Raw genomic sequence first — 18,355 nt, forward strand, 5'->3', positions numbered from 1 at the left:
TGTGTAGAAGCAGGCATTTTCGGGGCTGTTTTTAACATTACGGATGTGTGTGTGTTTGGAGGGGGGGGGTTCCACATCTGATGATGGTGGGTGTTGGGGAGAACACTTCTCAACCCATCTAGTGCGGAGAGTCTTCCGCAGGTGCGAGCGGCCGGGGTCCTCCGACCGCCAGGGGTCGCTGTGACGCCTCGCCGCCGCTCCAGGTCACTCTGGTGTGGCCGCCCCGCCTCGGGCCCCCGGGCCGAGTGGGCGGGCACGACTGCGCCCAGGTCGCGAGGCGCCCTTCGACCAGCAGCGCCCGGGGCGGGCCGGTATAAATGGAGCGGTGGCTGCCCCGGCCGCCTCTCTCCGCCCCGGGTCGCAGCAGCCTGTGCTGCGTTTGGGCTCAGCAAGCCTGAAGCAAAAAAGAGAAAAAGCTTAAAAAAAAAAAAAAAAAAGACAAAAAAAGCCTGAGAACCTTTTAAAAAAAAAAAGAAAAAGAAAAAAAGAAAAAAAAAAGAGCAAAAGAAGAAAAAAGAAAAAGAACGAGCCAGCGAGTCGTGCTGGGAGCCCGCGGGGAAGTGACTTTCGCACGTTTCCGGCCTGCCCGTCTGTCCGCGTCAGTCCGTCCGTCCGGCGGTGAGCCACCCCCGGCCCGGCCCGCCCGGCCCTCCTCCGCACGCCTCCGCGCCGCGTGGCAGCCCCGCGCCCCGCCGGCCGCACCACGTGTCCGGCTGCCCTTCGCCGGCACCCGGCAAAGATTTAGTTTCCCCCTTCCCGGGCCGCTGTAATTGTAAACCGCCGGGAGCCCGGGGCCTATATTTATCGAGAAACGCGTGTCCCCGAGGCCGCCGTGAGCGCAGCATCTGTCTGCCTCCTGCAAAAAAAAATTTTTTCCGCCCCCCCTTTGCAAGGGGAATTCCCAACTTTAATTTTTTATTTTTAAGCTCCGGCCCAAGACAGCTGGAGAGTACAAACTCCAGGAGAGGGCCATATTGTTGTTTTTTTTTTTTTGAAAGCCTTTTGTCTTGGGGCTTTTGCGGTTCCGTGCAAGTCGTCCCCGCACTCGCGTCCCGCGTGCTCCAGCCTCCCCGGCGTCGCTGGTGCCACCTGTGCGCTGCGGCGCGGGCCACGGCTCCTCGGAGCCCCTTTTGTCCTGCGGTGGGTCCTGTAAGAAGTCCTCCTGGCGGGGCTCGGGGTGGTGGGGGGTGGGGAGATGAATGCTGCGGCCAGCAGCTACCCCATGGCCTCCTTGTACGTGGGTGACCTGCACTCAGATGTCACCGAAGCCATGCTATATGAAAAGTTCAGTCCTGCGGGGCCTGTGCTGTCCATCCGGGTCTGCCGCGATATGATCACCCGCCGCTCTCTGGGTTATGCCTACGTCAACTTCCAGCAGCCAGCTGACGGTGAGTAGAAGCCGGGGTCCACACGTTCGGGAGATCCCGGGGGAACCTTAGGGGTCCTGTGGGCGGAGGCCGAACTGGCAAGGGCTGGGGAGGAACATGACAGCGTGTTGCCGGAGAAGCCGTAGCGGGGAGCAAGATGTTGGGAGCCGGGCATGTGGTCATGACCCCGGCTTCCAGTCTTGCTTCCTCCGCTTGCTAACCTGGTGACCTTGGGCTACTGGGTGGGGGTGGGGACTAGAGGAGATTGTAAATTGGGATCTGAATAAAGTGACTTGGCCGTTCTCGTGTGTCTAGCTCCATTCCGCTCGAGCAGAAGTGGGTCTGATGTAGACCCTGGCGTGGACTGGCACTCCTTAGTGGGTTGGAACAGCACCCTCCAAAGGTGTAGGTGGCAGAGCTGCCGGCCCTCCCCGCCCCTTAACCTGGACTGAGTCTTGACTCTTGTGTTGATCAGGGATGGCTGAGGGCGGTGGGAAGGAAGCAGCCTTGAGAGCTGTGCTGGTACCGACCCACAACCAGCAGCTCCGACCAGCTCAGCCCCCATCCCCCAGCACCTGTCGTTTGCCACACTTTTCGGGGGACTTTTCTCAGCGCTGCGTGAAGCTCTAGGCTGTGGAGAATGGTATGCCCAGGTAGTTAGTCCTGGCACCCTTTTTTGAAGGAGATAGGACCCTTGTGTGAAGGACAAGAATTACATGGAGTTGTGGCTCCCAGTGTGGTGTTCTGCTATCCCAGATGGAGCAGTGGATACCCCAGGCAAGCCACAGATAAACCCAGAAGAAACCCAATCAGGGCTGCACATCACTCCAGATTAAAAGGAGCAACTGCAGAGACCACTGATGGGGGAGGGGGGCGGGACAGAAGCCATGCTGTGGCAAAGGACCTCCAGGTCCCTATCTGTGTTCCATTTTCTTCACTGTCCACGAGTCAGAAACTTTTCTCCCGAATTGTAGCCAAGACCAGGAAACTGGTCTAGTTGACGATGGGTATTTCTACTGTTGGTACTTAGAGGCTAGTACTAGTGTTTGGCTGGGAGGGTGTAAAGAGGAGGCTTGGTTTTGCTTTGGTGGGGGAGTAATGGGGTCCCTTAGCCTTGCCTGCTTTCGGAACAGAAGTTGTGTCTCTTGGAGAAAGCAGAACCGTTGGTCAGTGTGTCTGCCAGCACATACCTCTGTCCGACTTCTCTGCTATAAATAAGCGCGGCCCCATTTGCTGGCTTACTGACTCCTGGTGGTGTCTGAAATAGATCAGGAATTGTGTTGGAGTGGGCTCCTTTACTGCTAATATAATGCAGTAGTTTGAGTTTGCAGGACTAGGCCCAGATGCAGTCCCTCCTCACCCACCCACCCCTAGATTTAACCCACATGCTATGGGAAAGGTTGGGAGTCAGTCCTCTTGGCTGATTGGATAGTTGAATTTGTTGCAGTTTTAGGGAGTTTTTCCCCTTCCTTGGCGGTGCTAGGGATTAAACCCAGGTTCTCAGGTGTACTGGGCAAGTGCCCTAAGCACGTTGCTAGTCCTTGTGCTCCTTTGAAGTAAGAAGGGTAAGGTGAGAAGTAATGGGCCTGCCTACTTTTGTGTTTGATTTTGAGGCAGGGTGTCTGTGTGGCCTGGAACTCCCTACTTAATGTAGACCAGGCTGGCCTTGAACTGGGAGATCCACCTGCCTTTGTTTGGCAAAACTTCTAGGGAGACAACACACACATCTGCTCACCCTAGATAAGAGCCCATGACAGACAAAGTGTAGATACCAGTGAAGTCCAACATGAGCCGTGAGTTTTACTGGGGTTACTTGCAGGAATATGGATGTGACAGCCCAACAGGTTGGAGTGTCCTTTCTAGGTGCCTCAGTTGTCTGAAGATTTTCCAGACCACTTGGCTGGTTTCTGTTTCTGTAAGACAGGGTTTCTCTGTGTAGTTTTGGAACCTGTCCTGAATCTTGCTCTGTAGAGCGGACTGGCCTCGAACTCACAGATCTGCCTACCTTTGCACTGCCGCCGCCACCACCACCTGGCTAGGGTGGAATGTTTTAATTTGGGAGGAAATTTACACAACACTGCCAGGAATAAGAGCGCAGCATCCAGCTGCTGCCCACTTTGACTGTTTTGTGACTGGAGCGGGGAATCTCATGTAACCCAGGCTGACCTTTAACTTGTTACCTTCCTGTGCTGAGGTTTACCTTTGGTCCTTCGCAGTGCCTCTGTGGTGCCTGGTGGGCTAGGTTGAGCAGCTCCCTAACCTACTAGAAGGAAAGGGCCCTAGGATTCTGTAGAATTCTGATTAAACCTTTGAAAGGTCTAAGCACCTCAAGGCAGCAGGGGCCTATCTACTGTCTGTGCCTTCAGATAAAGGTGTGACAGTTTACCCCACAACGGTAATGCTGAGAACACTTAGTTAAACGTGTGTGTGTGTGTGTGTGTGTGTGTGTGTGTGTGTGTGTGTGGTGAATTTTTTGTACAAAAGTAGGCATAGCGTGGTGGCATACTCTCTAAATCCCAGAGCTCAAACGGTGCCAGGGGGCTCTCTGAGTTCCATGGTCTATATGTGGGTTCCAGGACAGCCAGGGCTGGATAGAGAGACCCTGCCTTAAAAATAAACAGAAAATATAAAAAACTGGGTCTCTAAGTTTCTATTTACTAACTAACCAGCCACTTGACTTGGACAGGTACTGAACATGACTTGGCTCCTCACCTGAGTCAAGGTTGGTGGGCAGCAAAGTCCTTTGAACAGGAACTTAGTCCATGGTGAGGACCTTGGTGCCTGCCCTAAGGCGGTTTTGATGCCTTTTTATTTATTTATTTTTTTATCAGGTATTAATAGTCCAGTGATTTTTTTTTTTTTTTGAATGGTCAGTCATCTTAGTTGATTAGCATTCTTAATTAAAATGTGTTCCTCTTCTACAGCTGAGCGAGCCTTGGACACCATGAATTTTGATGTGATTAAAGGAAAACCAATCCGGATCATGTGGTCTCAGAGGGATCCCTCTCTGAGAAAGTCTGGTGTAGGAAATGTCTTCATCAAGAACCTGGACAAATCTATAGACAACAAGGCACTTTATGATACTTTTTCAGCCTTTGGAAACATCCTGTCCTGTAAGGTAAACGTTGAATTATTTTAGCTGAGTAATTACTGGATCTTGAAAACAAGATAAATGCTTAGAATGGAGACAATGGGGTATGATAATTTTTTAAATGCTGAAAATGGAACATCGTCCTCTTCCTTTAGTCCTGGGGATTGAACTCAGCGCCTCATGCATGCAAAGCAAGTGTTCTACCACTGAATTGTTTTGTTGTTTGTTAAAGGTTTGTTTTTGAGACAGGGTTTCTCTGGTTTTGGTGCCTGTCCTGGATCTTGCGCTGTAGACCAGGCTGACCTTGAACTCACAGAGATCCGCTGGGCTCTGCCTCCCAAGTGCTGGGATTAAAGGCGTGTGCCACAACGCCGGCAAAGGTATTTTTTTTTTTTATTAGCACATTTTAATGACAGGTAATGGTTTCATTATGGAATTTTTATGCATATACATAATAATCTTGATCATATAATACACTTTGCTTTTCTTTTAGCTTGCTCTCCATAATCCCATTCCTACTTCTGCAGCCCAATGCTGTCTGTGTGTGTGTGTGTGTATACACCCCAAGGCATCTCATTAGGGTTGTTCACACTTCCCTCATTACCACATAAAGCCCACTTTATCCCTAGCCCTCTTTACTTTTTATTTGAGACATCTCACCAAGTTGCCTAGTCAGGCCTTGAGCCCATGATGGTCCTGAGTCTTGGCATCCTGAATAGCTGTTACTAGAGGTCTGCCGTTAATTACGTCTGCCATTCATCAAGCTGTGTCCCACTATGGGAATGGAATCTTCACAAAATACTTGTGTAATCCCAGCCACAGCCCCATGTAACCTGAAGATTTTTTTGTTTTGAGACAGGGATCCATATAGCTCAGCTTGGCTTTTGAACTTCTGATCTCCATGTCTCCAGCTCCCAAATGCTATGATTACAAGTGTGTGCTACCACACCTAGTTTATATGGTACTGGGGGGTGAGCCCAGGGCTGGCATTCCAGGCCAGCACTCTGCCAGATGAGCTCCTGCCCCTGACAGGTACTTTTGTGTGCCTAGTCTTCACGTCCCTTCCCCTTATGTTACCTCCTTTGGAAGCTTGAACAGTTTTCATTTTGGAGAAGGGAGAGGAGAGGACAGAAGCCCTTTGTTCCCAGGATCTCTTACTTAACCATCTTAGGGGCATTAGTTAACTGTATTCTGTAGTATCCTTCACATGGTGGCTGTTTACATATTCAACATGAGACTTGAATTCTTTTGTGGGCTTGGGAAACAGTTTGTCTTTCTGAGCACATTGGTTTGTACCCCAGATCTCTTGGGTTTTTTGTTGTTTTGTTTTTCTCTTATTTTGTTGTGCTGATCACTGAAGCCAGGGCCAGGCCAGTTCTATGTAGGTGCTCTACTGAGCTAGTCTCCAGCCTTCTCTCTAAGTTACATTTTTATTTATGAACTAATTGTCTCACCATGTGCTCATGGAGGTCAGAGGATGATTAGCAAGAGTCAGTTTGATCCACTTTGTGGATCCTGGTGAATGAACTTGGCTGGAGGCTTGGTGGTAAACATCTTTACTCATTGACCTGCATGCACGTGCGGCGTATACACACACACACCCCTTTTTAATTTTTTTTTTTGTTTTGAGGCAGGGTCTCAATCTAGGCTGGACTGCAAAGTACTATGAATGACTTTGAACTTCATCTGAGCTGTGGCCTATCCTTCCAAGTGCTGGTATTACAAGCATGTCACCACTCAGCCAAAGTTAAAAATAATAATAGTAATAATTAATAAAAGTGAACTTGAAAAAAAAAAGCCTGGGCTCAGCAGGAAACTCATTTAGTAAATGCTTGCTATATAAGAAGGGATGTGTAGCCAGGCGGTGGTGGCGCACGCCTTTAATCCCAGCACTCGGGAGGCAGAGGCAGGCGGATCTCTGAGTTCAAGGCCAGCCTGAGTTACCAAGTGAGTTCCAGGAAAAGGCGTAAAGCTACACAGAGAAACCCTGTCTCGAAAAACAAAAAACAAAAACAAACAAAAAAACAAAAAGAAGGGATGTGAGTTTGTCCACATAAAAAGTGGACATGGGCAGCCAGGTAGTGGTGGATCACACCTTTAGCCCCAGCACTCGGGGAAGCAGAGGCAGGCGGATCTCTGAGTTTGAGGCTGGCCTGGTCTACAGAGTGAGTTCCAAAGCTACAGAGAAACCCTGTCTCAAAAAACATACATACATAAATGGACATGGGGACCGGACGGCAGTGTGCACGCCTTTAATCCCAGCACTTGGGAGGCAGAGGCAGGCGGATCTCTGAGTTCAAGGCCAGCCTGGTCTACAGAGAGATCCAGGTCAGGCACCAAAACTACACAGAGAAACCCTGTCTCGAAAAACCAAACAACAAAAAGTAGACATGGGTGCATTGTGTGTATAATAATATAAGCCAGTACTGAGGAGGCTGAAACAGTTCTGGGCCTGCATGTCAGCCGACCTGACCTGACCAGTGGGTTCCAGGCCGATGAGAGACCCTGTATCCATAAGACCCACCTGAGGATGACCTAGCCTCCACAAACATGACTTGGGATGGAAGCAGGCTAACCATGTGTAAGGGGAGGACTCGGTGGGTGTTTGGTGCTGTGCCGAGTTATGTCACATTAGGTCCAGACTGATGCGTGTGGCAGGGATGCTCAGGTGGTCTGCCTTTTCTTCCTCAGGTGGTCTGTGATGAGAACGGTTCTAAGGGTTATGCTTTTGTCCACTTCGAGACCCAAGAGGCTGCCGACAAGGCCATCGAGAAGATGAATGGCATGCTCCTCAATGACCGCAAAGTGTGAGTGTCCCAGTCTGGAGCGACAACCATCGCATGAGCCAGCCATGGCCCCACCTCGGTATTAACTGGCACACACAAGGCGGCTACTGGTTCTCTCGGCCCAAGAGTGGCCTGCTCCCACCTCTCCACTCCAGGGCTGGTGAGTCTCCCTGCCCGAGCCATGGCAGCCCTTTTGACTCGCCACGATCGGCTCCCTGCCCGAGCCACGGCCCGCCTGCTGCCTCTCCCTTAAAGGCCTTCATCTGTGGGTTTTGAGCATCAGCAACTGGGGCTGGCTGGAAGACAGCTCTGGGCCCGTCTGAGCAGGGGTCTTGGCCAGCAGCAGAGTGGAGAGGCCCTGGGCTGACCAGGAGCTAGCTACTAGCTGTGACCTTGGCTTTCCTTTCACTCAGGTCTGCCCATGGGTCTCTTGCTAGTTTTTGGCACCAAATTGTCCTATCTAGTTCTTCCTTCCTCTGAGCTGCAATTCCATTTCACTGTATGCTTTAAAAAAAAAAATCCATCCCTTTGCATAACATCTTGTCATTACTGTGGGTTGGGGACAGAATTTAGCTGACCCCTATGGGGCAAGGGAAATTATTGTTACATTGTGGCTATTACAAGCAACACTCATTTCTGTCCTTGGTGGTGAGGAATAGACAAGGCTGTGTTTGCCTCTGTGTGTGGGGTGTGGAGATGTTTTCCTGTTAGGGATACCATGTGATGCAACAGGAAAGCAAAGGTTACCTCTGATGGCGGCAGTGTTCGCTGCTAAGACTAACCACTGTTAACAGTTTGGTTTGTATCCTTCCAGACATTTTCTATGCATTTACATAGATGCACAGAAATGAACGTTTTAAAAACATGGTCGTCAGGTTTCTTCACGAAGGCAGTGTGATGTGGTAGGCGTGGCCCTGGTCTGAACCAGGAGCCCTGGGACTGGTCCTTGCAGGATAGTCCTGCCTCTTTCTTTTTTCTGCTGGGGACTTGGGGCATCTGAGCTTGTTCTCATGGCGGATGGGTCCTCATGTGTTTTAACCTCTCCTGTCAGCCTTTAATCTGCATTCCTTTGGGCCTCTGGAAGTCATGTTTTGTTCCTTCTGGGTAATCACTCTTCATGATTTCTTTGTAGGTTTGTGGGCAGATTCAAGTCTCGCAAAGAGCGTGAAGCTGAGCTTGGAGCCAAGGCCAAGGAATTCACCAATGTTTATATCAAAAACTTTGGGGAAGAAGTGGATGATGATAATCTGAAAGAGCTATTCAGCCAGTTTGGTAAGTTGAGGTCTGTAGCCCACATGTCTGTCTGTCCTCTTGTACTGGCAAGAAATAACCTGTGTTTACTTAAGAAACAGGGCACTTATCTCAGGGTCAGGGTGAATAGGGTTCAGGCCTTTTTCTCCTGGTTTCATCCTAGCTCCTTCCTTTGTAAGTTATCCTAGATGCTTGGTTGAATTTTAGACCAGGCATGGTACCTCTTTCTGCCTTCGACCCATCTGGGCTCAGTCAGACATTTATTTCCTTCAGCTGAGTTACTAGCAAGAAGTCTTCTTGAGCTGTGTTAGAGACCCGTGTCACTAACAGTTCTGTCCTTTGGTAATAGGTAAAACCTTAAGTGTCAAGGTGATGAGAGACCCCAGTGGGAAATCCAAAGGCTTCGGCTTTGTAAGTTACGAGAAACACGAGGACGCCAATAAGGTGAGAGGACTGGGAGGGTCGGGAAGAACCTGTAGGCTGTACCTAGTGCATGGGCGAGCTGAGCTAGAGCTGGCTGCCCGGTGGTGGATGTGCACCTCTGTGCCCCACACATCAACACCGGTGCAGATCCACAGTTAGTGTATCTGTTACGTCACCCAGCATTTGCTCTTACCTGTCACCTCCTACTGTAGAAAGATTTGGACAGGTAGTTGTTCCCATTCTCGGGGAGAGAAGCTGAAGTCTTGAGTTGAGTCTCCACTCGTGGGCAGAGCAGTGTGCTGGACTCTGAACTGCGAAGGGGCCTGAAAAGCCTATAGCAAGATCATCAGTCGACTCAGGCCATCTGCCTGTGTTTCTACAAATCCTGGGTGTGGAGTTTTCTCTCTTGCCCTCCGCACTCAAATCTTTCCCAGTCCTGCTGCTCGGTGCCGGTCTGGGGACAAGGCAGTGCCACAGCAGAGCAGAGGATATCCAGACGGGTCGTTTCCATTTGTCCTGGGGCCTGTCTCTACAGCTCTGCCACACTTACTTCCTCCTGGGCAGGGAGGGGGTTTTGAAGTTGGAGCTGGGGCTGGGAATTAGGAACAAACGGTATGGGATCTCTGAACCACTAACAGTTAGATGCTAACTCCACTCTCCAGGTGAGTCGGAGATTAGTGGAGCAGGCTTTAGAGGCGGGATGAAGCAGATTGGCAGTCCCATGGGGAAGGCTTCTGGTCTCTGCTCTAGATTGAAGAAGACCATGTCTCTGTACCTGCAGTAAAGACATCCGTTTGCTTTCTAGGCTGTGGAAGAAATGAATGGAAAAGAAATGAGTGGGAAAGCCATATTTGTAGGCCGTGCACAGAAAAAAGTAGAACGTCAGGCTGAACTAAAACGGAAGTTTGAGCAGCTGAAGCAGGAGCGAATTAGTCGGTACCAGGTGAGGTGTTTGCAACGCGCCCGTCTGCAGTGCTTTAGACTTCTCTTTGGGGGACGCAGCATCTGTACTTGACTCCCTGCAAAGATCAGGTTTAAAGGTTGTGACCTCCCAGGTGTGACAGTCATTGATGAGCAGGAACAGTGATTCCAGCCTGTGTTCTGAAAGTGTCTGCTTACTGCTCTTTGCTGGGTGGGTTCATTTTTCTTAAACTGATGCCCCCGTTGGAGTGACAGGTAGCTGAAAACCCTGGAGGGTGAGTGAGTGGCCAGAGCAGCTGTGGAGAAGGTGATGTGGCCCTGGCGGTTTTAGGGAAGGAGTTGCTCAGCCTGGCCTTGTATCAGAATCCCCTGCTGCTGCTGCTGTCTTTTTTCTTTTTTTTAAATTTATTTATTATGTATACAGTGTTCTGCCTGCACATATGCCTGCAGGCCAGAAGAGGGCACCAGATCTCATTACAGATGGTTGTGAGCCACCATGTGGTTGCTGGGAATTGAACTCAGGACCTCTGGAAGAGCAGTCAGTGCTCATAACCTCTGAGCCATCTCTCCAGCCCGTCTTTTTTCTTTTGAGGCAGTGGGGCCTGGAGGAGATCACAGTGTAGCCTAGGCTGACCTTGAACTCCCAGAAATTCTCTCCTTAATACATGCTAGGCCCCAACTTGTGTTCTGGGTTTTGTGTTTTTGAGCTTGCTTTGTAGCCTAGGCTGGCCTCAAACACGAACTAGCCCACCTGCCTCCTCCCCCGAGTGCTGGGGTTACAGGCAAGGGTTTTGGGGGCGTTTTGTTTTGTTTTTGAGACAGGTTTTCTGTGTAGTCCTGGCTGTCCTGGAAACAGGCTGGCTTCCAACTCACAGAGATGCTTGCTCCTGCCTCTGCCTCCCCAGCGCTGGGATTAAAGGCGTGCGTGCATCACCACTTTTTTTTTTTTAAAAAAAAAAAAAACAGGCAAGAGTTTTAATTGCCAGGTTCCCAAGCATATTGTGGGCCCCACACTTGGGAAGTGGCTGTGTGTGTGTGTGTGTACAGGTGTAATTAACAGTGATCCCTCCCCAGGGAGTGAATCTCTACATTAAGAACTTGGATGACACCATTGACGATGAGAAATTGAGGAAAGAGTTTTCTCCTTTCGGCTCCATCACCAGCGCTAAGGTAACTGAGTGTGTGGGTTTGGAAACAGGACACGCTGTTGTTGGGCTCTTGATGTTAATTAATGTTGTGTTGGTGGTCCTGAGTACAATGTTGTGACGCCAGCATATTCCTCCCGAGAGTCCTGCTCTGGAGCAGCAGGTGTGTGGTGTGTTCTGCTCCTCGCACTGGGGCTTGCAGTCTGCCCCCTGGTCCTCCCTGCAGGCCTCTGCACTCAGATCTTTCCCAGTCCTGCTGCTCGGTGCCGGTCTGGGGACAAGGCAGTGCCACAGCAGAGCAGAGGATATCCAGACGGGTCGTTTCCATTTGTCCTGGGGCCTGTCTCTACAGCTCTGCCACACTTCCTTCCTCCTGGGCAGTGAGGGGGTCTTGACAGTTAGCAGGCTCCATGTGAACTTTGGACAAGAGTGGCTGGGTAGCCATGGTTACGTGGACATGATCTGTAGCATGTCCTTGGCACTTAGGGAATGTGCATCGCCTGACTGACACAAGATGCTGCTCGGTAGAGGGGCAGCAGTTACCACTGATAGTGAGAAAGGAGGCTGGGTGGCTAAGCAGGATTCTGTGGCCCTGCCCTGGCCCTTAGTGTAAGTTGCTCGAAGGGTAGGGACATTGTACAAAGGATGTTAGCATTTGTATTGGGGTGGTTTTAATATTTTGTTTTGAGATAGGATCTTACTCTGTAGACCAGGCTGGCCTTGAACTCACAGACATCCACCTGCCTGTCTTCCTGAGTGCTGGGATTAAGGTGAGCACTGCCACACCCAGCTGGGGATGTTGTATTTAAGTGACAGTAGCCCTTTCAGGGTGCTGGCAAAAGGAACCTTGGAGGGTGTGAGTGATGAGCCACAGCAGCTGTGGAGGTGACATGTGACAGCTTTGGTCCTGGCCAGCTCTGGTTTTTCTATTTCCTCTTGGTGTCGTTCACTTGACTGGCCTGTGGGAGAGTTCTCCTGCAGCAGGCAAAGCTCTAGACTTTGGTGTCCCTGGTGCCATTTTCAAGATGATGGCAGGGCCCTATTCCCTGAGTAGAACATGGTTGCCTTTGGCCTGGTGGTGCTGATACACGAGACTCTAAAGCAAGCGCTGAGCATCCTCTCAGGAAAGGGAGAGACCACCAGAGTGGTGGCTCAGACAGACAGACAGACTGCACGGAGCAGCGCTGCATGCTGTCTGTGCTCAGAGATGTGTGTCTTACTTGTGGAGAGCCAGGCTGAGGGCATGTCAGACTAGGCTCCCTCTTCCCGGGTGGCTGCCTCCCACTGAACCATGGTGGCAGCCATTGGTGACCTGGGAAAACTGAAAACGGCCGCTGGAGTTGGGAAAGGGTTTCCCAGCTTCCTGCCTCTCCTGAGTGTGGACGTCCGCAGGGCCCAGGGCGGGGAGGGGTTGGCTCCTGGCTGTGCTGCCCCCAACGTCGGCTGCTCTCTTCGTAGGTGATGCTAGAAGATGGGAGGAGCAAAGGATTTGGCTTCGTCTGCTTCTCCTCTCCTGAAGAGGCCACCAAAGCAGTCACGGAGATGAACGGGCGGATTGTGGGCTCCAAGCCGCTGTACGTTGCCCTGGCCCAGAGGAAGGAGGAGCGGAAGGCTCACCTGACCAACCAGTACATGCAGCGGGTGGCTGGCATGAGGGCACTCCCTGCCAGTGCCATCTTAAATCAGTTCCAGCCTGCGGCCGGCGGCTACTTCGTGCCAGCGGTTCCGCAGGTGTGTCTGCTGGGAGACCCACGGCTGTGGGGGGAGGGGGGATGCTGGTGTTCGGGTACAAGGATTAACCTGTGGTCACTCCATACATGACCTCAGAGAGTAAAACTGCCCGCTAACCGATCCTCGGGCTTTCAGTCAAATCATCGGCCTGGGGCTTAGTAAGGCCAGGGAGTCAGGACCGGTGCGGGCTCAGGTTCTCAGGATTTGGGTGCTCTTCTCCTCTCCAGGCTCAGGGCAGACCTCCATATTACACACCTAACCAGCTAGCACAGATGAGGCCTAATCCACGCTGGCAGCAGGGCGGGAGACCTCAAGGTAGGTAGCGGGAAGGAAGGGAGCAGGGCTTCGCTCTCCGGGGTCCGCCTGTCCAGTTCCTGCCTCAGGGCCCAACCTCTGGGTGTCAGCGACTTGCTCTCTCTTCGCCAGGCTTCCAAGGAATGCCAAGTGCTATACGGCAGTCTGGGCCTCGTCCAGCTCTTCGCCACCTGGCTCCAACTGGTAATGCTCCGGCCTCTCGTGGCCTTCCTACTTCCACTCAGAGAGTCGGTGAGCAAACTAGCCTGTAGGAGCGTGGCTGGGGAGGAGGGTCAGGATGACTAGCTCTGGACTAGCTCTGCCCTGGCTTGGTCAGTCTGGGGCTCGTTTTCCTAAGTTCCGGTTCTGTCTCAGGCTGTGTGCTTAGGCAGATTCTTCATACAGGAGCAGCGACGGAGTGAGTCCTGGGTGTGTTGGTTCCTTTGAACATCCTTTCCTCATCGGTGGCATGTGAAGGGTTAACCAGAGATTCCATTTGGATCACTGTACAGACAACCTGCTGTTGAGGGGTGGGGGAGAAGGAGCCGTTTAGATAGAGTATGTCATGTTCTGAATGTGCGAAGACTTGAATGGCCCTTTGGCCCTGTGAGAGACGTGTGTTGGAATCCTTCTTCCGTGGGGCGTGGCCAGCTGGGCATCTGCTGCCAACACTGATGTGCGTTTGCTGGTCTGTTGTAGGGTCTGAGTGCCCGGACCGCTTGGCTATGGACTTTGGTGGGGCTGGTGCCGCCCAGCAAGGGCTGACTGACAGCTGCCAGTCTGGAGGTGGTATTGGCTGCACACAGAAGGGGGAAAGCTGGGATTTGACGGGCCTCTGCCCAGGCTGACGCTTCACTTCTGCGTGTTCTTCCCACAAGGTGTTCCCGCCGCTGTGCCAAGCCTTGCACCCCGCGCCGCTGCGGTTGCTGCTGCTCCCAGGGCTGTGGCTCCCTACAAATACGCCTCGGGTGTCCGCAGCCCTCACCCGGCCATTCAGCCTCTGCAGGTGAGGCCCGGCACAGCCGGGGCGGTGGCGGCCGCCTGCGTCCTGTCTGTGCTCAGTTTTAACGGTGCTGTGACTTGATTCCTTCCTCACCAGGTGTGGCACGCCTGCTCTGTCTCTCCCGCGTGGTGATGGCTCTCAGGCACTGGCCCTGAGGGCAACAGGCTTAAGCCTTCTGATTAGTAACAGTCCAGAAATACCAAGCAGCAGCTGGTGCTTCCAGTCCCTTGATGTTTATTCTCCTGCCTGTCTCAGCTCTGTGAGCCCTGGCGTCCCTTTCACGCCCAGTGACCTAATGGGTCCTTGCTGTTTTGCAAGTTAATGCGGAATATAAAGGCAGTTAGTAACCTCTAACTTAGAAGTAAAACTCAGCTTCAGGGCCTAGGGACATGGCTCAGTTAGCAGTCTTTACAAGGCTTTACAAGACCAGACTTTGCTGAGTTCAGATCCCAAGCACATGTGTAAAGGCTGGGCACTATGGTGTCCCCAGTGCTGGGGGACAGGTGACAGACAAACCGTTGGACTTGTAGGCTAGCTGGTATAACGTAGTAGTGAGCTAGGCCATGAGAAAGACCGTGTCTTAAAATAAGGTAGCAAGCGTTAGGAGACCTCCTACTTTCACCCCTGGCACATGCCATGTATACAGAGAGAAGGCTGGCCGGGTCATTCATCTTTGTTGGTATCGGGGAGGCAAAAGCAGGGTCCATGAGGCCAGCCAGCCTACTGGGTAGAAAAAGATTCCAGACCATCTCAGAAAGCTTAGTGGGGTGAGTGGTGCCTGAGGAACAAGGCCCTAGGTTGACCTTGGCCTCTATACACACACGCGCACACACACACACACACACATACACACACACACACACAAAATAAAAGGCTTCAGAGTGTTGGGAACTTCTGCTGCCTAAGCTGTTTATTTGCACTGAGTGTAAGCCAGGTACAGCCAGTTTGTTTCCGTGCTTGGCAGTGGTTTGCTGGGCCTGGGCCTTGCTTGCACAGACAGCTTCAGGAGTGTGATCTGCTTTGTGGATTCTTGTGTGCGTGTGCGTGTGTGTGTGTGTGAGAGAGAGAGAGAGAGAGAGAGAGAGAGAGAGAGAGAGAGAGAGAATAAAATCTGGTCCAGGCCACAGTGCTGTAGGGGGGAAAAAAACCTAGCCAGGATGTTGGCATGGCCTGTATTCCTGGTGCTGGGGCGGTAGAGAGAGGCAAGAGGAAGGAGTTGAAGGTCAGCACTTAGCTACATACATGAGTTCAAGGCCAGCCTAGGTTAGGGACTAAATGGAAAACCAAAACTCCAGTAAGGAGAGTGAGGTGTATTGAGGGATGTTTTGACTCTCTCTCCTGTCTCCATTTGTACTGGAATTAACTAACGTGGAGGGAACTTAGAGGAGAAGAAGCCGTGAACACCACTGTGAAACTGGCATATGCTTATAATTCCGGCCCTTGGGAGTTGGGGGTGGGAGATGAAGAATTCAGGACCATCCAGGACCACATGAAAGACATAAAATTATGTTCCCTGTGGCCTGACTTGTACTGAAAGGCAAGTGGAGCCCAGCGAATGTTCACCCAGCGTATATGGCAGGTTTATTTGGTCAGAGGGCCGACTTCTGATAGCTTGCCATTCCAGGCTAGTTTCTATGCTCCATGTTCTGTCCCTTGCTGTCTGTCCTTCAGTTCCCCCAAGGACAGGGTTCTCTAAGCACAAGACAGCCATCTCCGTTCATTCCTCCTTTTTCTACTCGGGGACATGTTGAGCTGTTTAGCTTGCTTGTCTTCCGGAGTGCTGACCCCGCTGCTTGTCCTGGTTCACAGGCGCCACAGCCTGCAGTTCATGTCCAGGGGCAGGAGCCGCTGACTGCCTCGATGCTGGCTGCAGCACCCCCCCAGGAACAGAAGCAGATGCTGGGTGAGTGTCCCGGGCTTGTAGAAGAGGGCGGTGAGCCTGGTTGGTGCCAGCTGTGTTCACTGGGGTTGGTGGTGATGATGACCGTTCTGCCCACAGGGGAGCGTTTGTTCCCACTCATCCAAACAATGCATTCAAATCTGGCTGGAAAGATCACAGGGATGCTGCTGGAAATCGACAACTCGGAGCTGCTCCACATGCTGGAGTCACCCGAGTCTCTCCGGTCCAAGGTGAGCTGCTTTTCAGGCCCTGTGGCATCAGGGCTCAGCTTCAGGGAATGGGGGTGGGTGGGCCCTTAGAGAGAATGCTGCCTTCTGTCTGTTGAGGCAAAGGTCTGCTGCCCCTCTCAGTGCCTCTTGTGGGATGTGGGCTCCTGCCGAAGGCGTCAGCTGTCCAGCACCAGGGGAAGCCAGGGACCCTCTACTCATTCATCCACTGGGTCTGGGTGCCGGGGAGAGACAGGCGCTCTCCCCCGTCACTGGGCACTGGGGTCTTTGACAGGTGGATGAAGCTGTGGCAGTTCTGCAGGCTCATCATGCCAAGAAAGAAGCCGCCCAGAAGGTGGGCACTGTTGCTGCTGCTGCTACCTCTTAGACAAGGAAAAAGTATGTTGGACAGTCGTTTTTTTGTTGGTTTGGTTTTCCAGATAGGGTCTCACCATATGCCCCAGGATGCCCCTAAATTCACTCCGCCTCCAGAATGCTAGTTGACGTTCGAGGCAGAACTTAGCATCTGCCTGTAGTCCCAGTGCTCATGTTAGCAACACAGAAGGTCCTTGGCTATGCACCCGTAATAAGTAGTCTCCTTTAAGAGCTCCTGATCACACGTGGCTGATCAGGCCTCCCACCTCATAAAGATGAATAACCTTACTGGCCTGAAATAGTGACAGAAAGAAACAGTTCTCATGCTCATAATTACATCATTAGAGCTGCCTGCTGTCTGGTCACATCTTGTAGCCTGACCTGAGGTTGGGGTGTGTTCTCTTCTCTGGGAGTGCATCGGGTCTAGGGGAGAAGGGGCACCCCTGACTTCTGAGAGCTGCAGCCTTGGCCTGCAAGAGTTTATAAGAGTGGCCAGGACTAGTGGGCTCCTTACACAGAAAGGAGCGATGGGCAAAGGCAGAGGGTGGAGGTCAGGGCTGTGGGGGGGCAGCTGATGCTAACTGCGGAACTGGGTCTTTCACATGCTTGCTTATTTCTGTTGGTGCTTCTCTTTTAGGAGTCAAAAGCCAAATAACCCCTCCTGGCATTCAGCTAAGGTCTGAAGACTTCCTAGTTTGTCTGTGGACCTCCACAACAAGAACTACAAGTTGCAAATTCAATAGGTCATTTTGTATCAAAAGGTCAATTATGAGGCACCTAGAATTTTTCAATTATAAAAATATATTCTCTGGGTTCTGCTATGGCCCAGGTGGTAACTTTTTTTTTTTTTTCTATTGGGGGGTTCTGATTATTTTTCCCCTCCCAGAAATTGGTTTTGATGTACCCAAGACTTAAGTTTCTCAATAAAGAAAGGAAAATATAAAACTGGCTGTTATATTTGTGTGCTTTATTCCATAATTTGGGGCTTTTGCTGGAAGTACTATTAGGTTCTGAATGGAGCAAGTGCATTTACTTTTCATTATTTTTTAGGATAATAGTTTAGGGTTATAGCAAGGATAGAGTAAGTTAAATGTTGGCTGGGATGGAGCTTTCCTGACACGTACCAATCTCTGGACTCAGTCTTTTTTTCTGTACATGAATATAATCAGGTTTTATGTATATATGTACATAAAGGAGGTAAACACAGATGTTTCTTTGCACTAGTTGAGGAAACAACATTATGCCCCACTTATTCCTCAATACTTAATTTATTTTTCTCTGTGTAGTTTTGGTACCTGTCCTGGATCTCCCTCTGTAGCCCAGGCTGGCCTCGAACTCACAGAGATCCTCCTGGTTCTGCCTCCTTAGTGCTGGGATCAAAGGTGTGCACCACCACCCAGCTACTTAATTTTAATTTTAAAGTTTTAGTTTTCCTTTTGTCGGCCTGGCTGACCTCAACTCACTGCCTCTTTCTTCTGAATGATAGGATGAAAGGTGTGGGTAATGATGCCCAGCTTTACTGTTTTCTAGAAAACAGTACAAAACTCAGGAACCACACTGTCTCTGGCCATGTTGAGACTCCTGGGACAGTGACTTGGGTGGTTTTCCTGCTGGGCTGAGGGTTCCAGCTGATAATGGTCGGAGTCCCCTTCATTTGAAGCCAGTTCCCAGGTTTCTGTTGTCCTTTTGAAGGAAACGGGCCGGGGCTTAAGCTGTCCTGAGCGCTGCAGACAGGTGCTCCCTCCTGATGACAGCCAAGTCCCCGTTCTGGCAGGAACACTGCGGACAGTGTGGCCTGTGAGGAAGCACAGGGAGTGGACTCAGACACCTGCCATCACTCGGGGAAGGCAAAGTCAGCTTTC

General features: G+C 51.3%; 1 protein-coding gene and 2 non-coding genes across 6 annotated transcripts; all 3 read left to right on the forward strand.

The window, feature by feature from the left end:
- The first annotated feature begins 274 nt into the window (after positions 1-274).
- Positions 275-17,443, forward strand: Pabpc4 (poly(A) binding protein cytoplasmic 4). 4 transcript variants are annotated; one of them, XM_028854487.2, is made up of 16 exons: positions 275-1,388; positions 4,292-4,485; positions 7,150-7,265; positions 8,377-8,516; positions 8,845-8,939; positions 9,724-9,861; positions 10,914-11,009; positions 12,443-12,715; positions 12,943-13,030; positions 13,142-13,261; positions 13,709-13,795; positions 13,888-14,015; positions 15,822-15,915; positions 16,012-16,142; positions 16,414-16,517; positions 17,131-17,443. In XM_028854487.2, exons 1-15 carry the CDS (start codon positions 1,196-1,198, stop codon positions 16,504-16,506), a joined length of 1,986 nt encoding a protein of 661 aa, XP_028710320.1. In that variant the 5' UTR covers positions 275-1,195; the 3' UTR covers positions 16,507-16,517; positions 17,131-17,443. The 4 variants fall into 4 exon arrangements, with proteins under 4 accessions (XP_028710320.1, XP_028710321.1, XP_028710322.1 ...); XM_028854488.2 differs by having other exon boundaries at positions 13,142-13,213; XM_028854489.2 differs by lacking the exon at positions 13,709-13,795 and having other exon boundaries at positions 276-1,388.
- Positions 9,334-9,466, forward strand: LOC114681177. The gene has a single exon (XR_003732872.1). It is a non-coding gene; the product is annotated as a small nucleolar RNA SNORA55 (small nucleolar RNA).
- On the forward strand, positions 11,217-11,349 carry LOC114681178. The gene has a single exon (XR_003732873.1). It is a non-coding gene; the product is annotated as a small nucleolar RNA SNORA55 (small nucleolar RNA).
- Positions 17,444-18,355: the final 912 nt, after the last annotated feature.

Source organism: Peromyscus leucopus, chromosome 2, assembly GCF_004664715.2.
Source record: "Peromyscus leucopus breed LL Stock chromosome 2, UCI_PerLeu_2.1, whole genome shotgun sequence".
Taxonomy (NCBI): Eukaryota; Metazoa; Chordata; class Mammalia; order Rodentia; family Cricetidae; genus Peromyscus; species Peromyscus leucopus.

Excerpts from the sequence above, each read along its gene's own strand:
- Pabpc4 (XM_028854487.2), top strand. The coding sequence starts at position 1,196 with ATGAATGCTGCGGCCAGCAGCTACCCCATGGCCTCCTTGTACGTGGGT. Across the intron at positions 8,517-8,844 it reads AGAGCTATTCAGCCAGTTTG|GTAAAACCTTAAGTGTCAAG; the intron begins GTAAGTTGAGGT and ends CTTTGGTAATAG. Across the intron at positions 13,262-13,708 it reads TACTTCCACTCAGAGAGTCG|GGTCTGAGTGCCCGGACCGC; the intron begins GTGAGCAAACTA and ends GGTCTGTTGTAG.